Consider the following 16,720-nt stretch of genomic DNA (forward strand, 5'->3'; position numbering starts at 1 on the left):
GGTCAGGGTCTCAAGGGGGTCCATGATAGCGACAGCGTAGGAGAAATGGTAGACTAGGTAAGGGCTTGTTATTCTGTGATGGCAGGAAGGAGGTGAAGGGAAAGTGAGCCCTAATCTACCCACCGCCCTGTCCCTGCCTACTTGCAACGACCCGCCCTAGGCGACGAGGTACAACTGGGCGGCGGTCCCTACGCTGTCTAAGTGCACAGGAAAACAAACAGGGAACACGCAAGGGAAGGGGCAGTAGCCACGGAACGCCACGAGGAAACGGAGCGGCGAACGAACAGTCAGGACCAGGACGAAGTGAGTAACCCGAGCGGGCACGGAGACAGAAGCAAGCCAGGGGCAAAGCAAAGCAAGACAAGGGGAACTGCAGCAAGGCAGAAGCACGGCAGAAGCAGGCTGGAGCAAGCAGCAGTGGGGCCAGGAATCCAAAAGAATAACAAGCAATGAGGAAGAGAAAACTGCAGGTATAAATGGACAGGGGGCGGAGCTAACTCTGACTGACCAGGCCGCGATAGGCTCTCCCACTCCTGAGCCTGCCACCCTGATTGGTGGGAGCCGGTGTCAGTCTAAGAGGTCTGGCCTCAGGTGTCGACTGATTAACCCTGGGAGTCTCCACAGACGTAGTGCCTGGCAGATCCATTACAAGTGCTGTTTGATAAGCAGAGCACCAAATGTGTTTGTAACCCCCGCTAACAACAAATGATGTGGGCCCCCTGAAGACAGTGCTAGACCGCCATACTCTTGAGATGCTCCGGTGTGACTCATTGAATAAACTGCTGGTTATACATTTAAGTCCCTACTATAAATACTTGCATTCCCCATGAGATAACAATGCGGGAGCATCTTTTCTTAGAACTCTGCGTTATGCAATTCCTCTGTTATTCCTCCTGGAAATGTATAAATAAATTGATAACTGGGCGTTACTATTTCCCTTGTCATTAGGGTATGTCCCTACATCATCTGATACTGTCAGCAGGGATTGGATAGTGTCAGAGTGCATAGGGAGTCTATGGGGAATGCAAGTATTCTTTCTAGAATACACAGGACAAGGGAGCGGACAGATCCTCTTTAAGACTTCGTTCACATCTGCGTTGTGCCTTCCGATTTTGTGGATTCGTCAAGAACGGAGGTAAACGTTTCAGTCCAAAAAAACATTGATTTCAATGGGTTTTATTTTTAAATCAGTTGTGCTCAGTTAGGCTCCGTTCCGTGAGGTTTCCGTTTTTTTTAACTGAAGCAATACCGTAGTCTGCTGCGCTATTGTTTTAGTCAAAAATTACAGAAACCTGACGGAAAAGACCTTTCCGTTTTTTTTTAACATTGAAGTCAATGGATGACAGTTACAAACTGATATGGCATCCGTTTTTATCCGTTATGCATGGCGTTTAACGGATCAGGTTTTTTTTCTGCACATGCACAGACTAAAAATGAAAGCAAGAAAGATGAAAAAATAAAAATTGATCCGTTAAAAACGGACTATAACTGATGACAAGCTGACACAAACGGAAAGAAAAGAGTCAGTTTTTTGGACGGATCTGGTAAACTGATACGTCCAAAACAGACATATTTTACCTGCCGTTCCATTCAGTCTGGCATCAGTCAGTCTGTCCGTCTATTTTTATTTCAACGGATCCGTTAAGGCTTCGTTCACATCTGCATCAGGGCTCCATTCATGGGTTCTGTCGGAGCTTTCCACAGGGGAGCCCATGAACGGAATCCTTACTGAAACAAACGGAAACCATAGGTTTCCTTTTGTATCACCATTGATTTCAATGGTGACGGATCCGATGCAAATGGTTTCCATTTGTTACCGTTTTGCAAGGGTCCATAGTATTGCTTCCGTCATAAGGGGCGCTAGTGCGCATGCTCGGCCACCGCACCTTTCATTTCTCTGGGGCTGCCAAAGATAGCACTCGGCAGCCCCATAGAAATGAGTGGAGAGGTGGTCGAGCATCTGCACTACCGCTCCATTCCTATGGGGCTCCCAGGAACGGCAAGGTAAGCCCGTTCTTGTGATCGGTGGGGGTCCCATCAGTCGGACACCCGCCGATCAGATATTTAACACCTATCCTGTGGATAGCTGATAAATAGTGATTATGGGAAAACCCCTTTAATATAACATCTCCAATCCTGAGATTAATTTCTAAGAATGTTTTACTTACTCCCCATTATCACCGAATATTCAATCTATAGGATAAATTTACACCGCAAACACAAATTGGGGGCATTCTTTGTGCTTTGCAGTAAGATGCAACAAATATATTAAGAGGCACATGCGTCCTAATAAATTTGGCGCACCACGGGCTGTTCTGACAATGTTTTTATGCAGGTGGCGTCAGTTCAGTGGGCGCCGGAGGGAGATTTTTTAACAAACATTGTATTACAAAGCCATCTTAATATTTAAGATTAAGGCTGGATTCACACGAACATGTTCGGTCCGTAAAGGACGGAACGTATTTCGGCCGCAAGTCCCGGAAGGAACACACCGCAGGGAGCCGGGATCCTAGCATCATAGTTCTGTACGATGCTAGGAGTCCCTGCCTCTCTGCCAGACAACTGTCCCGTACTGTAATCATGTTTTCAGTACGGGACAGTAGTTCCACGGAGAGGCAGGGACTCCTAGTGTCGTACATAAGTATGATGCTAGGAGCCCGGCTCCCTGCACTGTGTTCGGTCTGGGACTTGCGGCCGAAATACGTTCCGTCCTTTACGGACGTAACATGGTCGTGTGAACCCAGCCCTAGAAGGCTAAATAATATAAGAAATATCCCAGAGAACCCCTTTAACCCCTTCCCGACATCTGCCCAATATATACAGTGGAGGTCAGGTGGGGGAGCATGGAGCGTGCTCACAGGGCTGAGTCCGCTCCATAGAATAAGCGTGTCGCTCGTTTAACCCCTTATCTGACATTCCATACCCCCCTGGCGACGCATGGCAAGGCAGCCTGGGGGCCTAATGAAGGCCGCTAGGTCTGCCATCATTGTACACCTCTGAAGTGCTTAATAAGATCCTGTCAGAATCACGATATACTGTACACGATATATATATTGTGCAAGTGATGCAATGATCGCTGGTTCAAGTCCCCTAGGGGGACTTATAAATTTTTTTTAACACAGTTAAATAAAGTTTTTTTATTATATCGCATATTGTACTGAGAATCTGAAATAATTTGTGGTGTGAAATGTTAAAAAAACAGCGATTACACCATATTTTGGTGGGTTTTGTTTTTACGGCGTCCATCAGGCGGTAAAAACTACATGTTCACCTTATTCTACAGGTTGGGACGATTACGGTGATACAAAATGTATATGTTTTGTTCTATGTGTTCTATATGTTTTACCACTTTTAAAAAAATAAAACTATTTGCTAAAAAAAAAATGTTTAGTGTCGCCATATTCTGAGAGCCATAACTTTTTTATTTTTCAATTTAGAGGGTTGCGGGCTTTAATTTTGTGGGGCGAGCTGTAGTTTTCACAATACAATTTTGGGGTACATGCCACATTTTGATCTCTTTTCATTCCTTTTTTTTTTTTAGAGCTAAGGTGACCAAAAACAGCAATTTGCATGTTTTCTATATTATTATTTTTTTTTACATCGTTTACCGAGCGGGTTAAATAACGCTATATTGTGGTATTTCTGACTTTTACGGACGCGGCGATACCTGTTATGTTAACTATTCTTTTTTTAACATTGCTTTAGGGGGGAAAATGGCCAAAAGTGGCTTTTTTTGAACTTTTAATATTTTATTTTTTTTGCAACATTATAAAAATCTTTATTTACCCGTTTTTACTTTTTTTATTAGTACCCCTAGCGGACTTGAAGCAGCGATCGTTGGATCGCTTGCATGATATACTGCAATACCAATGTATTGCAGTATATCGTGATTCTGACTGTCTCCTTTGAAGCCGTTCAAAGGAGAACAAAGATGGCAGACCTGGGGTCTTCATTAGGCCCCCAGGCTGCCATGACAACTGTCATCACCGGCCGACCCCGTCACGGGGGGGGGAGGCACGATGCCGTGTTTTGAGGGGGCGCCCCGATTCTAACAATTTAAATGCCGCAACATTTAAGGTGTTAAACGGGCGGAATCAAAGTGATCTTTGATTCCGACTGTTGCAGTGAGTTGTCAGCTATAACCGTCACCCGCGCAATGTGGAGCGAGCTTAGCCATACTTTCCCTTGACGGCTACCGCTTACCAGTACGTCACATGTCGTTAAGGGGTTAATATGTACCGAGAAATAAAAATATTCCAAATAAAAAAAAAACGTTTTCCCCAATTTACCCGAAACGCAATGTAAAACAAAAAAATAACATAACTGAACTATTACAATATAACATTATTTAACCTACACTGTAAACGCCGTAAAAAGATAAAAAATTTAATGCCGGAATCTCTGAATTTTGGTCATTTGATCTCAGATAAAAAATGGAATAAAAAGTGATCAAAAAGTCGCAAAAATGCTACCAATAGAAACCAGAGCTCGTCTTGCAAAAAATAAGCCCTCATACCGCTCAATCAACGGAAAAATAAAAAAATGATGCCTTTCAGAATATGGCGACTCAAAACGAATTTTTTATTATTGTTATTTTTAACAATTCGTTTTTTTTCCTTGTAAAAGCAGTAAAACACGAAGATAACTATATAAATGTGGTTTCTCCGTAGTCGTATTGACCGGTAGAATGAAGTATGTCGTTTTTTACCGTAAAATCTAAACCCACAAAATAATGGAGGAATCGCTGTTTTTTTTTCCCATTCCACTCCATAAATAAATGTTTTCCAGTATCCCAGTACATTACATAGTACAATAAATAGTGCCGTGAATAACTACAACTTGTCCCACAAAAAGCAAGCTATATATCGTCAGAAAAAGAAAAAAGTTATGGCTTTTGGAATGAGAGGAGGAAAAAGCGAAAGTGAAAATGCGAAAAACAGCTGCGGCAGGAAGGGGTATATGAAGCCATATCTCGGGATTCTTCTGTATTGTTATCGGCAACATTATCAATCTCTCATGTTCTTACAGAATGTAGAGGAAACCATGGATTTGACTCTGTTGGAATGAGAACTTGCTGCACCATTCTTACCTTTTGATGTATATAGTTGGGGTTGCTTTGGTTTGTTTCACAATGTGATATGTTGTCGTTGAAGAAGACAGTAGAATTAAACTCGTCCTCCCAGAGTTTCTGATACACGTACTGCTGCATTAAAGGGTAACTGGTAAAACTGGCAAAGCAGTAAATCGCCATTACCGGCTCCACCAAGTATAGGAGCCCCATCTTTAGATCCGGTTTAGGGTTTCCAATTCGCAAAGGGAAAAATCACATGACTGTTGTGTTACTCCTGCAGAGAAAAGTCGTGGTTATTGTACGGGTTATAGGTTGCAGGACTTCTCCGTCTGCTCTGTACTGTGGCCGGTTTTACAGATATTATAATTTAAAAATTTTCAAAGAATTTAGACTTTTTTTTGCCTGAACTTTTCATTTCTGTTACTTACTACAACCATCTAGTACCGTAGCAGCATTAGTATCACCATACCTCCTGACATTTAAATATCGATTTGCGGGACACTCTAAACCACGCCTAAATCTGGAAACCATTTTTAGAAACAACCATTTTGGGTTATATCTACCTAAACCCACCTCTTTGTCTGTTGGGAGGCATGGTATCACTTTCATGTGTACTACATATATTAATATTTGCAATGCTACATCATAGTCAGAGGTAGTCATAGATTAGGTAACTTATACTTTCTTCTTAAAAGATATCTACACCTTTAGGCTATGTTCACACGCAGTGACCAAAATACGGCTGAAATTACGGAGCTGTTTTCAAGCGAAAACAGCTCCTGATTTTCAGACGTTTTTTTAAGAACTCACGTTTTTCGCCGCGTAAATTACGGCCGTTATTGGAGTTGTTTTTCAATGGAGGCAATGAAAAACGCCTCCAAAAACGTCCCAAGAAGTGACATGCACTTCTTTTTCGCCCCTGAATTACGTCTGAAAACACTTCGTGTGAACATACCCTTACAATCAACATTTTTTTCTGTTCAAAATGCATTTAAAACACAAAATGAAGCAACTTTGTATATAGTTTTGATTAAAAATACTCTACCGGTTTTTGTCTACAGCTCCTATGCAGACCAATGTGTCACCATGGTTACAGACTACAAACAAACCTTATGTAGTCTGATCCTGCAGTTATACGCACTTCCATCAGTCCCTTACTTCTTGCTAACTTACATGAGGTTAAATCCCAAGCATAGCAAGCCAATATTAACATTGATATTTGCAGAATGTGTCTAGCGTACAAGGATCACATTATATACAAATGTGTCAGGAGTCACAAGTATATAGCCACATATCTGAGCCTATCAAATTCAATACAGTGGACAAGGCATTTCTTTTTAATTGAAATGCGTTTTCCAGGCTTAATAAATTATTGACCGTGGCCCGAAATGATAAAAATGAAAAGCTCCTCCATATACTTATCTTACCGTTCCTCGCTTCAGATGTCCGGATCCCAGAGCGTTCCACTATTTACACTGGTGCGTCACTGGCCGCTGTGGTCCTGTCCAGTCCATGGTGATTGGCCGACACAGAAGTGACATGTAGTAACTATGGGTAATGTCCTGATGCTACAGTGAGAAGCGGCAGGGGAACGGGACAGCAGCAGGGGAATGGTAAGGAATCAGTAAGGTACGTATATGGAGAAGCTTCTTATTTTTATGTTTTATGTTTTAAGCCCGCTGCAACCAATTTATCAAACCCAGCAAACCCTTTTTATGCCCTAACCCCTGAAGTCCATACCAGGGGTGGACACAGACCACAGAGGACCCCTGGGAATGTACATGAGCCCCTTGCACTCAATAGCTCATCATGGATCATCCCCCTTATTTGTCTTTAACAATCCACCAGTAATTGTGAGCTATGAAATTCATTACATACAATCTAATAGACAGCAAAATGCTACTTTTTAGGCTGTCAGAGTGCCCCCCCCCCCACTCACTGGGCTCCTGTGCAGTTGCACATGTTGCACATATGGTATGTCCGTCCCTGGCCCATATGTTTGCTAAATCCAGTGGGCCCTGTAATGTCATGCTCCTCCATATCCTATGCTAAGAAGGAGTGGCTGTCACTTGATAGTCGCTTCCTACCTTGTGACTGGTAAGAGCTCTGTGTGAGCACACCTGCCAATGACCTCGGAGATGTTATTGCAAAACATTCACATGATCTACCTCTCATTCTGCCTCGTCCTGAACCTGACCTGAAGTAATGACAAGGAAAGCAAAGAACTACATTACAGAGCGAGAAGCATCTCATCCTGAATCTATTTGCAGAATCGGACCTGTTTGCAGGGATCACATTATAATATTCTGTTAGGAGTCTATTGTCACACACCTGCGTCCATCAACTATAGAAACTCAATACAGCGAAAAAAGCATTTTCATTTTGCCAACTTCCTCTAAGCATCAAAAGACGAAAGGGGAACTCTGAATTCTGTTTTATACTTTATTCGGTAAAACAAATTGTGCTCGAGTAAACCTTAATGGGGTATTCTCTTCTTGGACATTTATGGATTTATGGCATATCCACAGGATATGCTATAAATGTCCAATAGATGTGGGTCGCACCCCTGGGACCCGCACCTTTCTCTAGAACGGGGTCCCCTGACTCCCATCCTACCTTGTCCTGCTGTTGCTGCCTCCCTGGCCACTGAATTGTGAGGTGGCTGGAAGTACAGAAACAGCCGGGCTCGCTGAGTTACGCTGTTTCCGTAACTTCCATAGAAGTGAATTGAGCTCGGCTGTTTCCGTACTCCAGGCCACCACTGTAACTCAGTGGCCGGAGATCATTGACAGCTAGACAAGGTGTCAGAGGGCCCCGTTTTAGTAATGGGACTCACATCTATCAGATATATGGCATATACTCTAGATATGCCATAAATGTCCGAGATGGGAAAACCCCTTTAAAGAGGATCAAAAAAATGATGGCTACTTTCTTGCAGAAACAGTGCCACATCTGTCCATGAGTTGTGTCTGATATTGCAGGGGGACTCGATTGAAGTGAATAGAGCTAAGCTGCAATACCACACACAACCTGTGGAAAGGTGTGGCACTGTTTTTGAGAGAAAGCAGACATATTTTTTTTTAATCCTGGACATCCCGTTTAATAACAATGCAGATGGAGTCATAGAACAGATGGACTGAGCCAAGTCCATTCTACTTGGTGAATATTGGCAGAAATATACAAATAACTGAACCTTAAAGAGATGACAAGCAAAGAATTTATTATTATTATCTGTCATGATAAACTTGTCCTTCCACTACTTCTTTTAATGGCGCTGATTCAGAGGTAAGCGTGATCTTGAAAGATAAGAATGTCAACAGTCTGAAAACAGATTAGTCATTTCTCAGGTACTATAGATTATATAAATCAAAGACCCTTTAATAAATATCTACACCATCTATACATGGTAAATAGGAAAATTACATTTTCCACCAGTCTCTCACTTGCACAACTCGATGTTCTTAGTAAAATCCCTTTCATGTGGAGGACACGTCCAATGAGGAGGCAGCTAAATTGCTATGGTGTTTTTTTGTATGTCCCAATTTATCTCAGCAAATCCAAACATTTCAGGTGAAATCTATATTTCATTGCTAAATTCAGTGGCGGTACTACCGCTATAGCGGCCGCTACTAGGCCCACAGCATGAGGGGGCCCTGCCGCCTGGCCCATAACATTTATGTGTCGTACCGAGCGGCACAGGTCACTTCATGCCTGGGGACATCGCTAGCACAGCTTCCAGGGTCCCGGGTGGCTGCCACATTTAATTGTATCTGCGTCCTACAAGGGGGGGTGTATGGCACTATCTACAACATAGGTGTGCGGCACTATCAACAAGAGGAGTGTGTTACACTAACTACAAGAGGGATGTGTGGCACTATCTACAAGGGGGGGTGTATGGTACTATCTACAACATAGGTGTGCGGCAGTATCTACAAGAGGGTGGGTGGCACTATTTACAAGGGGGGGTGACACTATCTACAGGGGGGTGTGACAGTATCTACAGGGTATGTGTGACAGTATCTACAGTGGGGGGCACTATCTACAGGGCTGTGTGGCACTAACTACAGGGCTGTGTGGCACTACCTACAATGGGGTGCACTATCTACAGGAGGTCTGTCTGTGCCACTATCTACAGAGGACTGTGTGTGGCACTGTCTACAGGAGGTCTGTCTGTGCCACTATCTACAGAGGACTGTGTGTGGCACTGTCTACAGAGGACTGTGTGTGGCACTATCCACAGGGCTGTGTGACACTAACTACAATGGGGTGCACTATCTACATGAGGACTGTGTGTGGCACTGTCTACAGAGGACTGTGTGTGGCACTGTCTACAGAGGACTGTGTGTGGCACTGTTTACAGAGGACTGCGTGTGGCACTGTCTACAGAGGACTGTGTGTGGCACTGTCTACAGAGGACTGTGTGTGGCACTGTCTACAGAGGACTGTGTGTGGCACTGTCTACAGATGACTGTGTGTATGGCACTGTTTACAGAGGACTGTGTGTGTGGCACTGTCTACAGGGGGCTGTGGGACCATTATTAATGGGATCCCATAAAATTGGGGGGTAGATGATCTACAACGTGTCAGCCTTGCCGTATTTTTACATTGTGCACAGAAATGATAAATGTCCATTGTCGGAGGGCGGGGGTTGTGGTGGTGGTGGGGGAGTTGGTTGTGGTGTAAGGAGGGGCGCAGTCAAAAGTTTGCTATGAGGCTCAGTGTTGCCTAGTTTCGTCCCTGACTTTATTACTATAAACAATGCAGTTATACAGAGAAGTAGCAACTCAGAATGTAGCAAGTTTCGGGTTTCTCAACCAGGGCTATGAGGAACCTGGCGTTTCTTGGTACCTAATTAGGGATTCCCCGTGTAGACAACAAGAACAAGAGATGTCACTTTTAGGCCATGTTTACACGTAGCGTGAACACTGCAGAATTTCCAACCAGATTTTCTATGTGGAAATTCAGCAGCATTTTTGCAACATAAAATGACAAGCTGCAGACTGAGAATCCACACAGCAGGTCAATTTCCGTGCGCCTTTTATGCAGCTTTTTTCTGCAGTGTCTGGACGAGATTTGTTGAAATCTCATCCACTTTGCTGCTACTATATTACGCTGAAGAATTTCCTCACAGAAAATCCTGTCTGAATTCTGCAGTGTTTACGCTACGTGTGGACATGGCCTTACAGTAGAGATAAGGAGATTGTAGGGGTTCACCAAAAGGGAAAACATTTTTTTAAAAGTTCCTCCATGGTGAAAAGGTGGACATTCCGGCTCTCGCCTTTCCTGGTGTCTGAGGTAGAAAGTGAATTCTTAGAAATATCGTGCTGTTAGGGCTCATCCACCCATGATGGAATATGCAGCAGAATACAGTAGCAGATTCAACTGCGGTACGTATATTTCAGACCGCAGCACGTCAATTCCTGCTGCGGAATGTGGACTGAATTCCTGCGTTTTCAGAGGAGATGTCGCCATCTCACGGATTTGAAAAAAATGCAGCAAAAGCCGCACTACACGCAGGAAGCGGTGCGTTTTTTTCTGCAGCGGAATGTCTGCTAGTTTTAGCGGAAATGCTGCAGAAATGTTCTGCATCAGTTCCGTTACGTGTGTCAGGAAGTTACGTGTGAGCAGTAATCAGACGCTATTACATGCAATTTCCTTTGTGGCGGCAGTAGGAGAACTTTCACATGGCCGTATTTAGGTCAGTATTTTGCATCCCTATTGGTAATACAGCCCTTATACTGATCGCTCTTGGACAAGAATGATGCCCCCTGCAGTGCTCATCTCTCTGCAAATGGTGCCACCCTGAGGGAAGGGTGTCACCTGAGTGCTCATCTCCCTGAAAGTGGTGCCACCTGAGGGAAGGGTGCCACCTGAGTGCTCATCTCCCTGCAAGTGGTGCCACCTGAGGGAAGGGTGCCACCTGAGTGCTCATCTCTCTGCAAGTGGTACCACCTGAGGGAAGGGTGCCACCTGAGTGCTCATCTCCCTGCAAGTGGTGCCACCTGAGGGAAGGGTGCCACCTGAGTGCTCATCTCCCTGCAAGTGGTGCCACCTGAGGGAAGGGTGCCACCTGAGTGCTCATCTCTCTGCAAGTGGTACCACCTGAGGGAACGGTGCCACCTGAGTGCTCATCTCCCTGCAAGTGGTACCACCTGAGGGAAGGGTGCCACCTGAGTGCTCATCTCTCATAGACAATGCACCCCCGTTCTCCAGAAATTTCTCGTTGTCCACCAGCGCTCTGTTACTCACCCCTAAAAAAATGCAAATATGATAAAGATCATTGAAAAATAGGTCCAAATTAATTCCTCTCCACATAGATCATGACTGAGAGCAATTCCTATGAATGCACAAACAATGGTCTCCATCTTTAGCACTCAGTGTCTCCGGTCAGCCCTGAACTATAATTTAATATATAATTCTACAACCAGTATCATCTGCTGTATAAAGCTGCTATGTAATATAATAACAAGACCAGGTCTATAATACAATATACAGTGCATGCAAATAGCAGAGGCAATGAGGATTTGTCAGATAATCTGATCTAACAATGACTGTGAGTGAACATGCAAACCACATTCAATGCAATAACCCCAGACATTGCCACCGGCTGCAGGAACATGATGGCATCGGCGCCAGTCCTAGCGCTCAATGAGAACGCTAAGCATAAGGACTGGCATAGACCCCTAAATTAATAAGACCCCAGAACAGACCCCCTAAGTTAATCAGACCCCTAGATTTATTCAGTCCCAAGATCAGAACCCCAAGATAGTCAGACCCCCTAAACTAATTCAGTCCCCAGATCAGACTCCTAAATAAGGCCTCAGACCAGACCCCTAAATTAATCATTCCCCTTAAATTAAAGGGGTTGTCCCAAGAAGGACGTTTATGACTTATCCGCAGAATAGGTGATGAATGTCTGATCATTGAGATCCCCACAAGAACTAGAATGGGGGTCTTGAATGGAGCGGTGGTCACACATATCCTGCCGCCCCATTTAATGTCTATGTAGTGACAGAAACAGAGGAGTACAGCCAAATAGAAAAGTGTCTGAAAATTTTAATAAACGAGTCACGTTTGTATGAGATGGAAAAAGTGGCGCAACGGCTCCAAAAATATGGCGTTCGGCCCACAAACCGCAGTTATTACATTGACAAATCTGTACTGTCGTTTTTATAAGAAAAGAAACACAATGCTGCTCCACCTGTGCAACTACTTATCTAACTATTAGCAGCAGGATACAGGCTGCAATATGAATCAGACTGTAATCTGTATTGAAGATGGTGAACCGGACATCCCGAACTAGGTCCCTGTAAATGTCAGGACCAGCCCAACAAGTATAACATGTAAGAAGACTTCACTGACATTGTATCCGCCCGCTGCTACTGCAGCAATTTTCTAACATTTTCAGCAAAGCTAAAAACACTTGTCACAAAAACTTTTAAGCATTGAGTGACATTGAATCATTATGAAGCCCAGCACCAGACAGATCCTGTTTGCAGTGTCATTTGCGACATATTAATCACACGGCATTTAATAAATATGTCGCAAGGACGGGACATTTCTCATACAGCTACTAATGTCAAATAAACAGTAAAGCAATCACCTGTAAGTAGGAGAAATCCTGTAGACAAGTGCAATGTAGCGGCATGTGAGCAGGAGAAGGCCGGTCCTCACTGTCAGCGCAACCCGGCGACCACCACACTATGAGCCGCTGTCACAGCACGGCTGTTGTGGTCTTAAAACTCTCCGCCCCTCCTCCGAGCTCATTGGTCCCTGGTAGTCCTCGCCCACTCAGCTCAGACAATGCTGCGCGCTGATTGGAGAAGGTCGGTGTCAATCTATGCAGTGACGGGAACAGTGTCTTTCGGTTTGTAGAACAGCGGAGATGAGTTACTAGTGAAGCATTTCTATACCAGAGCAGATACAGGAGCGGAAGAGAACAGGGTGGAAATAAGAGGAAGAGAGGCCGATACAGGAGCCGAAGAGAACAGTGTGGAAATAAGAGGAAGAGAGGCAGATACAGGAGCGGAAGAGAACAGTGTGGAAATAAGAGGAAGAGAGGCCGATACAGGAGCGGAAGAGAACAGGGTGGAAATAAGAGGAAGAGATGCAGATACAGGAGCGGAAGAGAACAGGGTGGAAATAAGAGGAAGAGAGGCAGACACAGGAGCGGAAGAGAACAGTGTAGAAATAAGAGGAAGAGAGGCAGATACAGGAGCGGAAGAGAACAGGGTGGAAATAAGAGGAAGAGAGGCCGATACAGGAGCGGAAGAGAACAGGGTGGAAATAAGAGGAAGAGAGGCCGATACAGGAGCGGAAGAGAACAGTGTGGAAATAAGAGGAAGAGAGGCATATACAGGAGCGGAAGAGAACAGTGTGGAAATCAGAGGAAGAGAGGCCGATACAGGAGCGGAAGAGAACAGTGTGGAAATAAGAGGAAGAGAGGCCGATACAGGAGCGGAAGAGAACAGGGTGGAAATAAGAGGAAGAGATGCAGATACAGGAGCGGAAGAGAACAGGGTGGAAATAAGAGGAAGAGAGGCAGACACAGGAGCAGAAGAGAACAGGGTGGAAATAAGAGGAAGAGAGGCAGATACAGGAGAGGAAGAGAACAGTGTGGAAATAAGAGGAAGAGAGGCAGACACAGGAGCGGAAGAGAACAGGGTGGAAATAAGAGGAAGAGAGGCAGATACAGGAGCGGAAGAGATCAGGGTGGAAATAAGAGGAAGAGTGGCAGATACAGGAGCGGAAGAGAACAGGGTGTAAATAAGAGGAAGAGAGGCAGATACAGGAGCGGAAGGGAACAGGGTGGAAATAAGAGGAAGAGAGGCCGATACAGGAGCGGAAGAGAACAGGGTGGAAATAAGAGGAAGAGAGGCCGATACAGGAGCGGAAGAGAACAGGGTGGAAATAAGAGGAAGAGAGGCAGACAGAGGAGCAGAAGAGAACAGGGTGGAAATAAGAGGAAGAGAGGCCGATACAGGAGCGGAAGAGAACAGGGTGTAAATAAGAGAAAGAGAGGCAGATACAGGAGCGGAAGAGAACAGGGTGGAAATAAGAGGAAGAGAGGCAGATACAGGAGCGGAAGAGAACAGGGTGGAAATAAGAGGAAGAGAGGCAGACAGATGAGCAGAAGAGAACAGGGTGGAAATAAGAGGAAGAGAGGCCGATACAGGAGCGGAAGAGAACAGGGTGGAAATAAGAGAAAGAGAGGCAGATACAGGAGCGGAAGAGAACAGGGTGGAAATAAGAGGAAGAGAGGCAGATACAGGAGCAGAAGAGAACAGGGTGGAAATAAGAGGAAGAGAGGCAGATACAGGAGCGGAAGAGAACAGTGTGGAAATAAGAGGAAGAGAGGCAGACACAGGAGCGGAAGAGAACAGGGTGGAAATAAGAGGAAGAGAGGCAGATACAGGAGCGGAAGAGATCAGGGTGGAAATAAGAGGAAGAGTGGCAGATACAGGAGCGGAAGAGAACAGGGTGTAAATAAGAGGAAGAGAGGCAGATACAGGAGCGGAAGAGAACAGGGTGGAAATAAGAGGAAGAGAGGCCGATACAGGAGCGGAAGAGAACAGGGTGGAAATAAGAGGAAGAGAGGCAGACAGAGGAGCAGAAGAGAACAGGGTGGAAATAAGAGGAAGAGAGGCCGATACAGGAGCGGAAGAGAACAGGGTGGAAATAAGAGGAAGAGAGGCAGACAGAGGAGCAGAAGAGAACAGGGTGGAAATAAGAGGAAGAGAGGCCGATACAGGAGCGGAAGAGAACAGGGTGGAAATAAGAGAAAGAGAGACAGATACAGGAGCGGAAGAGAACAGGGTGGAAATAAGAGGAAGAGAGGCAGATACAGGAGCGGAAGAGAACAGGGTGGAAATAAGAGGAAGAGAGGCAGACAGATGAGCAGAAGAGAACAGGGTGGAAATAAGAGGAAGAGAGGCCGATACAGGAGCGGAAGAGAACAGGGTGGAAATAAGAGAAAGAGAGGCAGATACAGGAGCGGAAGAGAACAGGGTGGAAATAAGAGGAAGAGAGGCAGATACAGGAGCGGAAGAGAACAGGGTGGAAATAAGAGGAAGAGAGGCAGACAGATGAGCAGAAGAGAACAGGGTGGAAATAAGAGGAAGAGAGGCCGATACAGGAGCGGAAGAGAACAGGGTGGAAATAAGAGAAAGAGAGGCAGATACAGGAGCGGAAAAGAACAGGGTGGAAATAAGAGGAAGAGAGGCAGATACAGGAGCGGAAGAGAACAGGGTGGAAATAAGAGGAAGAGAGGCCGATACAGGAGCGGAAGAGAACAGGGTGGAAATAAGAGGAAGAGAGGCAGACAGAGGAGAAGAAGAGAACAGGGTGGAAATAAGAGGAAGAGAGGCCGATACAGGAGCGGAAGAGAACAGGGTGGAAATAAGAGGAAGAGAGGCAGATACAGGAGCGGAAGAGAACAGGGTGGAAATAAGAGGAAGAGAGGCAGACACAGGAGCGGAAGAGAACAGTGTGGAAATCAGAGGAAGAGAGGCCGATACAGGAGCGGAAGAGAACAGGGTGGAAATAAGAGGAAGAGAGGCAGATACAGGAGCGGAAGAGAACAGGGTGGAAATAAGAGGAAGAGAGGCAGACACAGGAGCGGAAGAGAACAGTGTGGAAATCAGAGGAAGAGAGGCAGACACAGGAGCGGAAGAGAACGGTGGAAATAAGAGGAAGAGAGGCAGATACAGGAGCGGAAGAGATCAGGGTGGAAATAAGAGGAAGAGTGGCAGATACAGGAGCGGAAGAGAACAGGGTGGAAATAAGAGGAAGAGAGGCCGATACAGGAGCGGAAGAGAACAGGGTGGAAATAAGAGGAAGAGAGGCAGACAGAGGAGCAGAAGAGAACAGGGTGGAAATAAGAGGAAGAGAGGCAGATACAGGAGCGGAAGAGATCAGGGTGGAAATAAGAGGAAGAGAGGCAGATACAGGAGCGGAAGAGAACAGGGTGGAAATAAGAGGAAGAGAGGCAGACACAGGAGCGGAAGAGAACAGGGGGGAAATAAGAGGAAGAGGCAGATACATGAGCGGAAGAGAACAGGGTGGAAATAAGAGGAAGAGAGGCCGATACAGGAGCGGAAGAGAACAGGGTGGAAATAAGAGGAAGAGAGGCAGATACAGGAGCGGAAGAGAACAGTGTGGAAATAAGAGGAAGGGAGGCAGATACAGGAGCGGAAGAGAACAGGGTGGAAATAAGAGAAAGAGAGGCAGATACAGGAGCGGAAGAGAACAGGGTGGAAATAAGAGGAAGAGAGGCCGATACAGGAGCGGAAGAGAACAGGGTGGAAATAAGAGGAAGAGAGGCAGATACAGGAGCGGAAGAGAACAGGGTGGAAATAAGAGGAAGAGAGGCAGATACAGGAGCGGAAGAGAACAGGGTGGAAATAAGAGGAAGAGAGGCAGATACAGGAGCGGAAGAGAACAGCGTGGAAATAAGAGGAAGAGTGGCAGATACAGGAGCGGAAGAGAACAGGGTGGAAATAAGAGGAAGAGAGGCAGATACAGGAGCAGAAGAGAACAGGGTGGAAATAAGAGGAAGAGAGGCAGATACAGGAGCGGAAGAGAACAGTGTGGAAATAAGAGGAAGAGAGGCAGATACAGGAGCGGAAGAGAACAGTGTGGAAATAAGAG

The 16,720-nt window shown here is 45.4% G+C and overlaps 1 protein-coding gene across 1 annotated transcript in view; it reads right to left on the reverse strand.

Annotated features, from left to right (window-relative positions):
• SLC46A3 (solute carrier family 46 member 3) overlaps positions 1–12,777 on the reverse strand; it is a 37,905-nt gene extending 25,128 nt beyond the window's left edge. The window contains exons 1-2 of the mRNA XM_075851677.1: positions 12,675–12,777; positions 5,090–5,345 (exon numbers count right to left, since the gene is read on the reverse strand). Of these exons, the coding sequence (XP_075707792.1) occupies positions 5,090–5,281 (192 nt within the window). The 5' untranslated portion in view covers positions 5,282–5,345; positions 12,675–12,777. The remainder of the gene's footprint in view (positions 1–5,089; positions 5,346–12,674) is intronic.
• Positions 12,778–16,720: the final 3,943 nt, after the last annotated feature.

Source organism: Rhinoderma darwinii, chromosome 2 (assembly GCF_050947455.1).
Source record: "Rhinoderma darwinii isolate aRhiDar2 chromosome 2, aRhiDar2.hap1, whole genome shotgun sequence".
Taxonomy (NCBI): domain Eukaryota; kingdom Metazoa; phylum Chordata; class Amphibia; order Anura; family Rhinodermatidae; genus Rhinoderma; species Rhinoderma darwinii.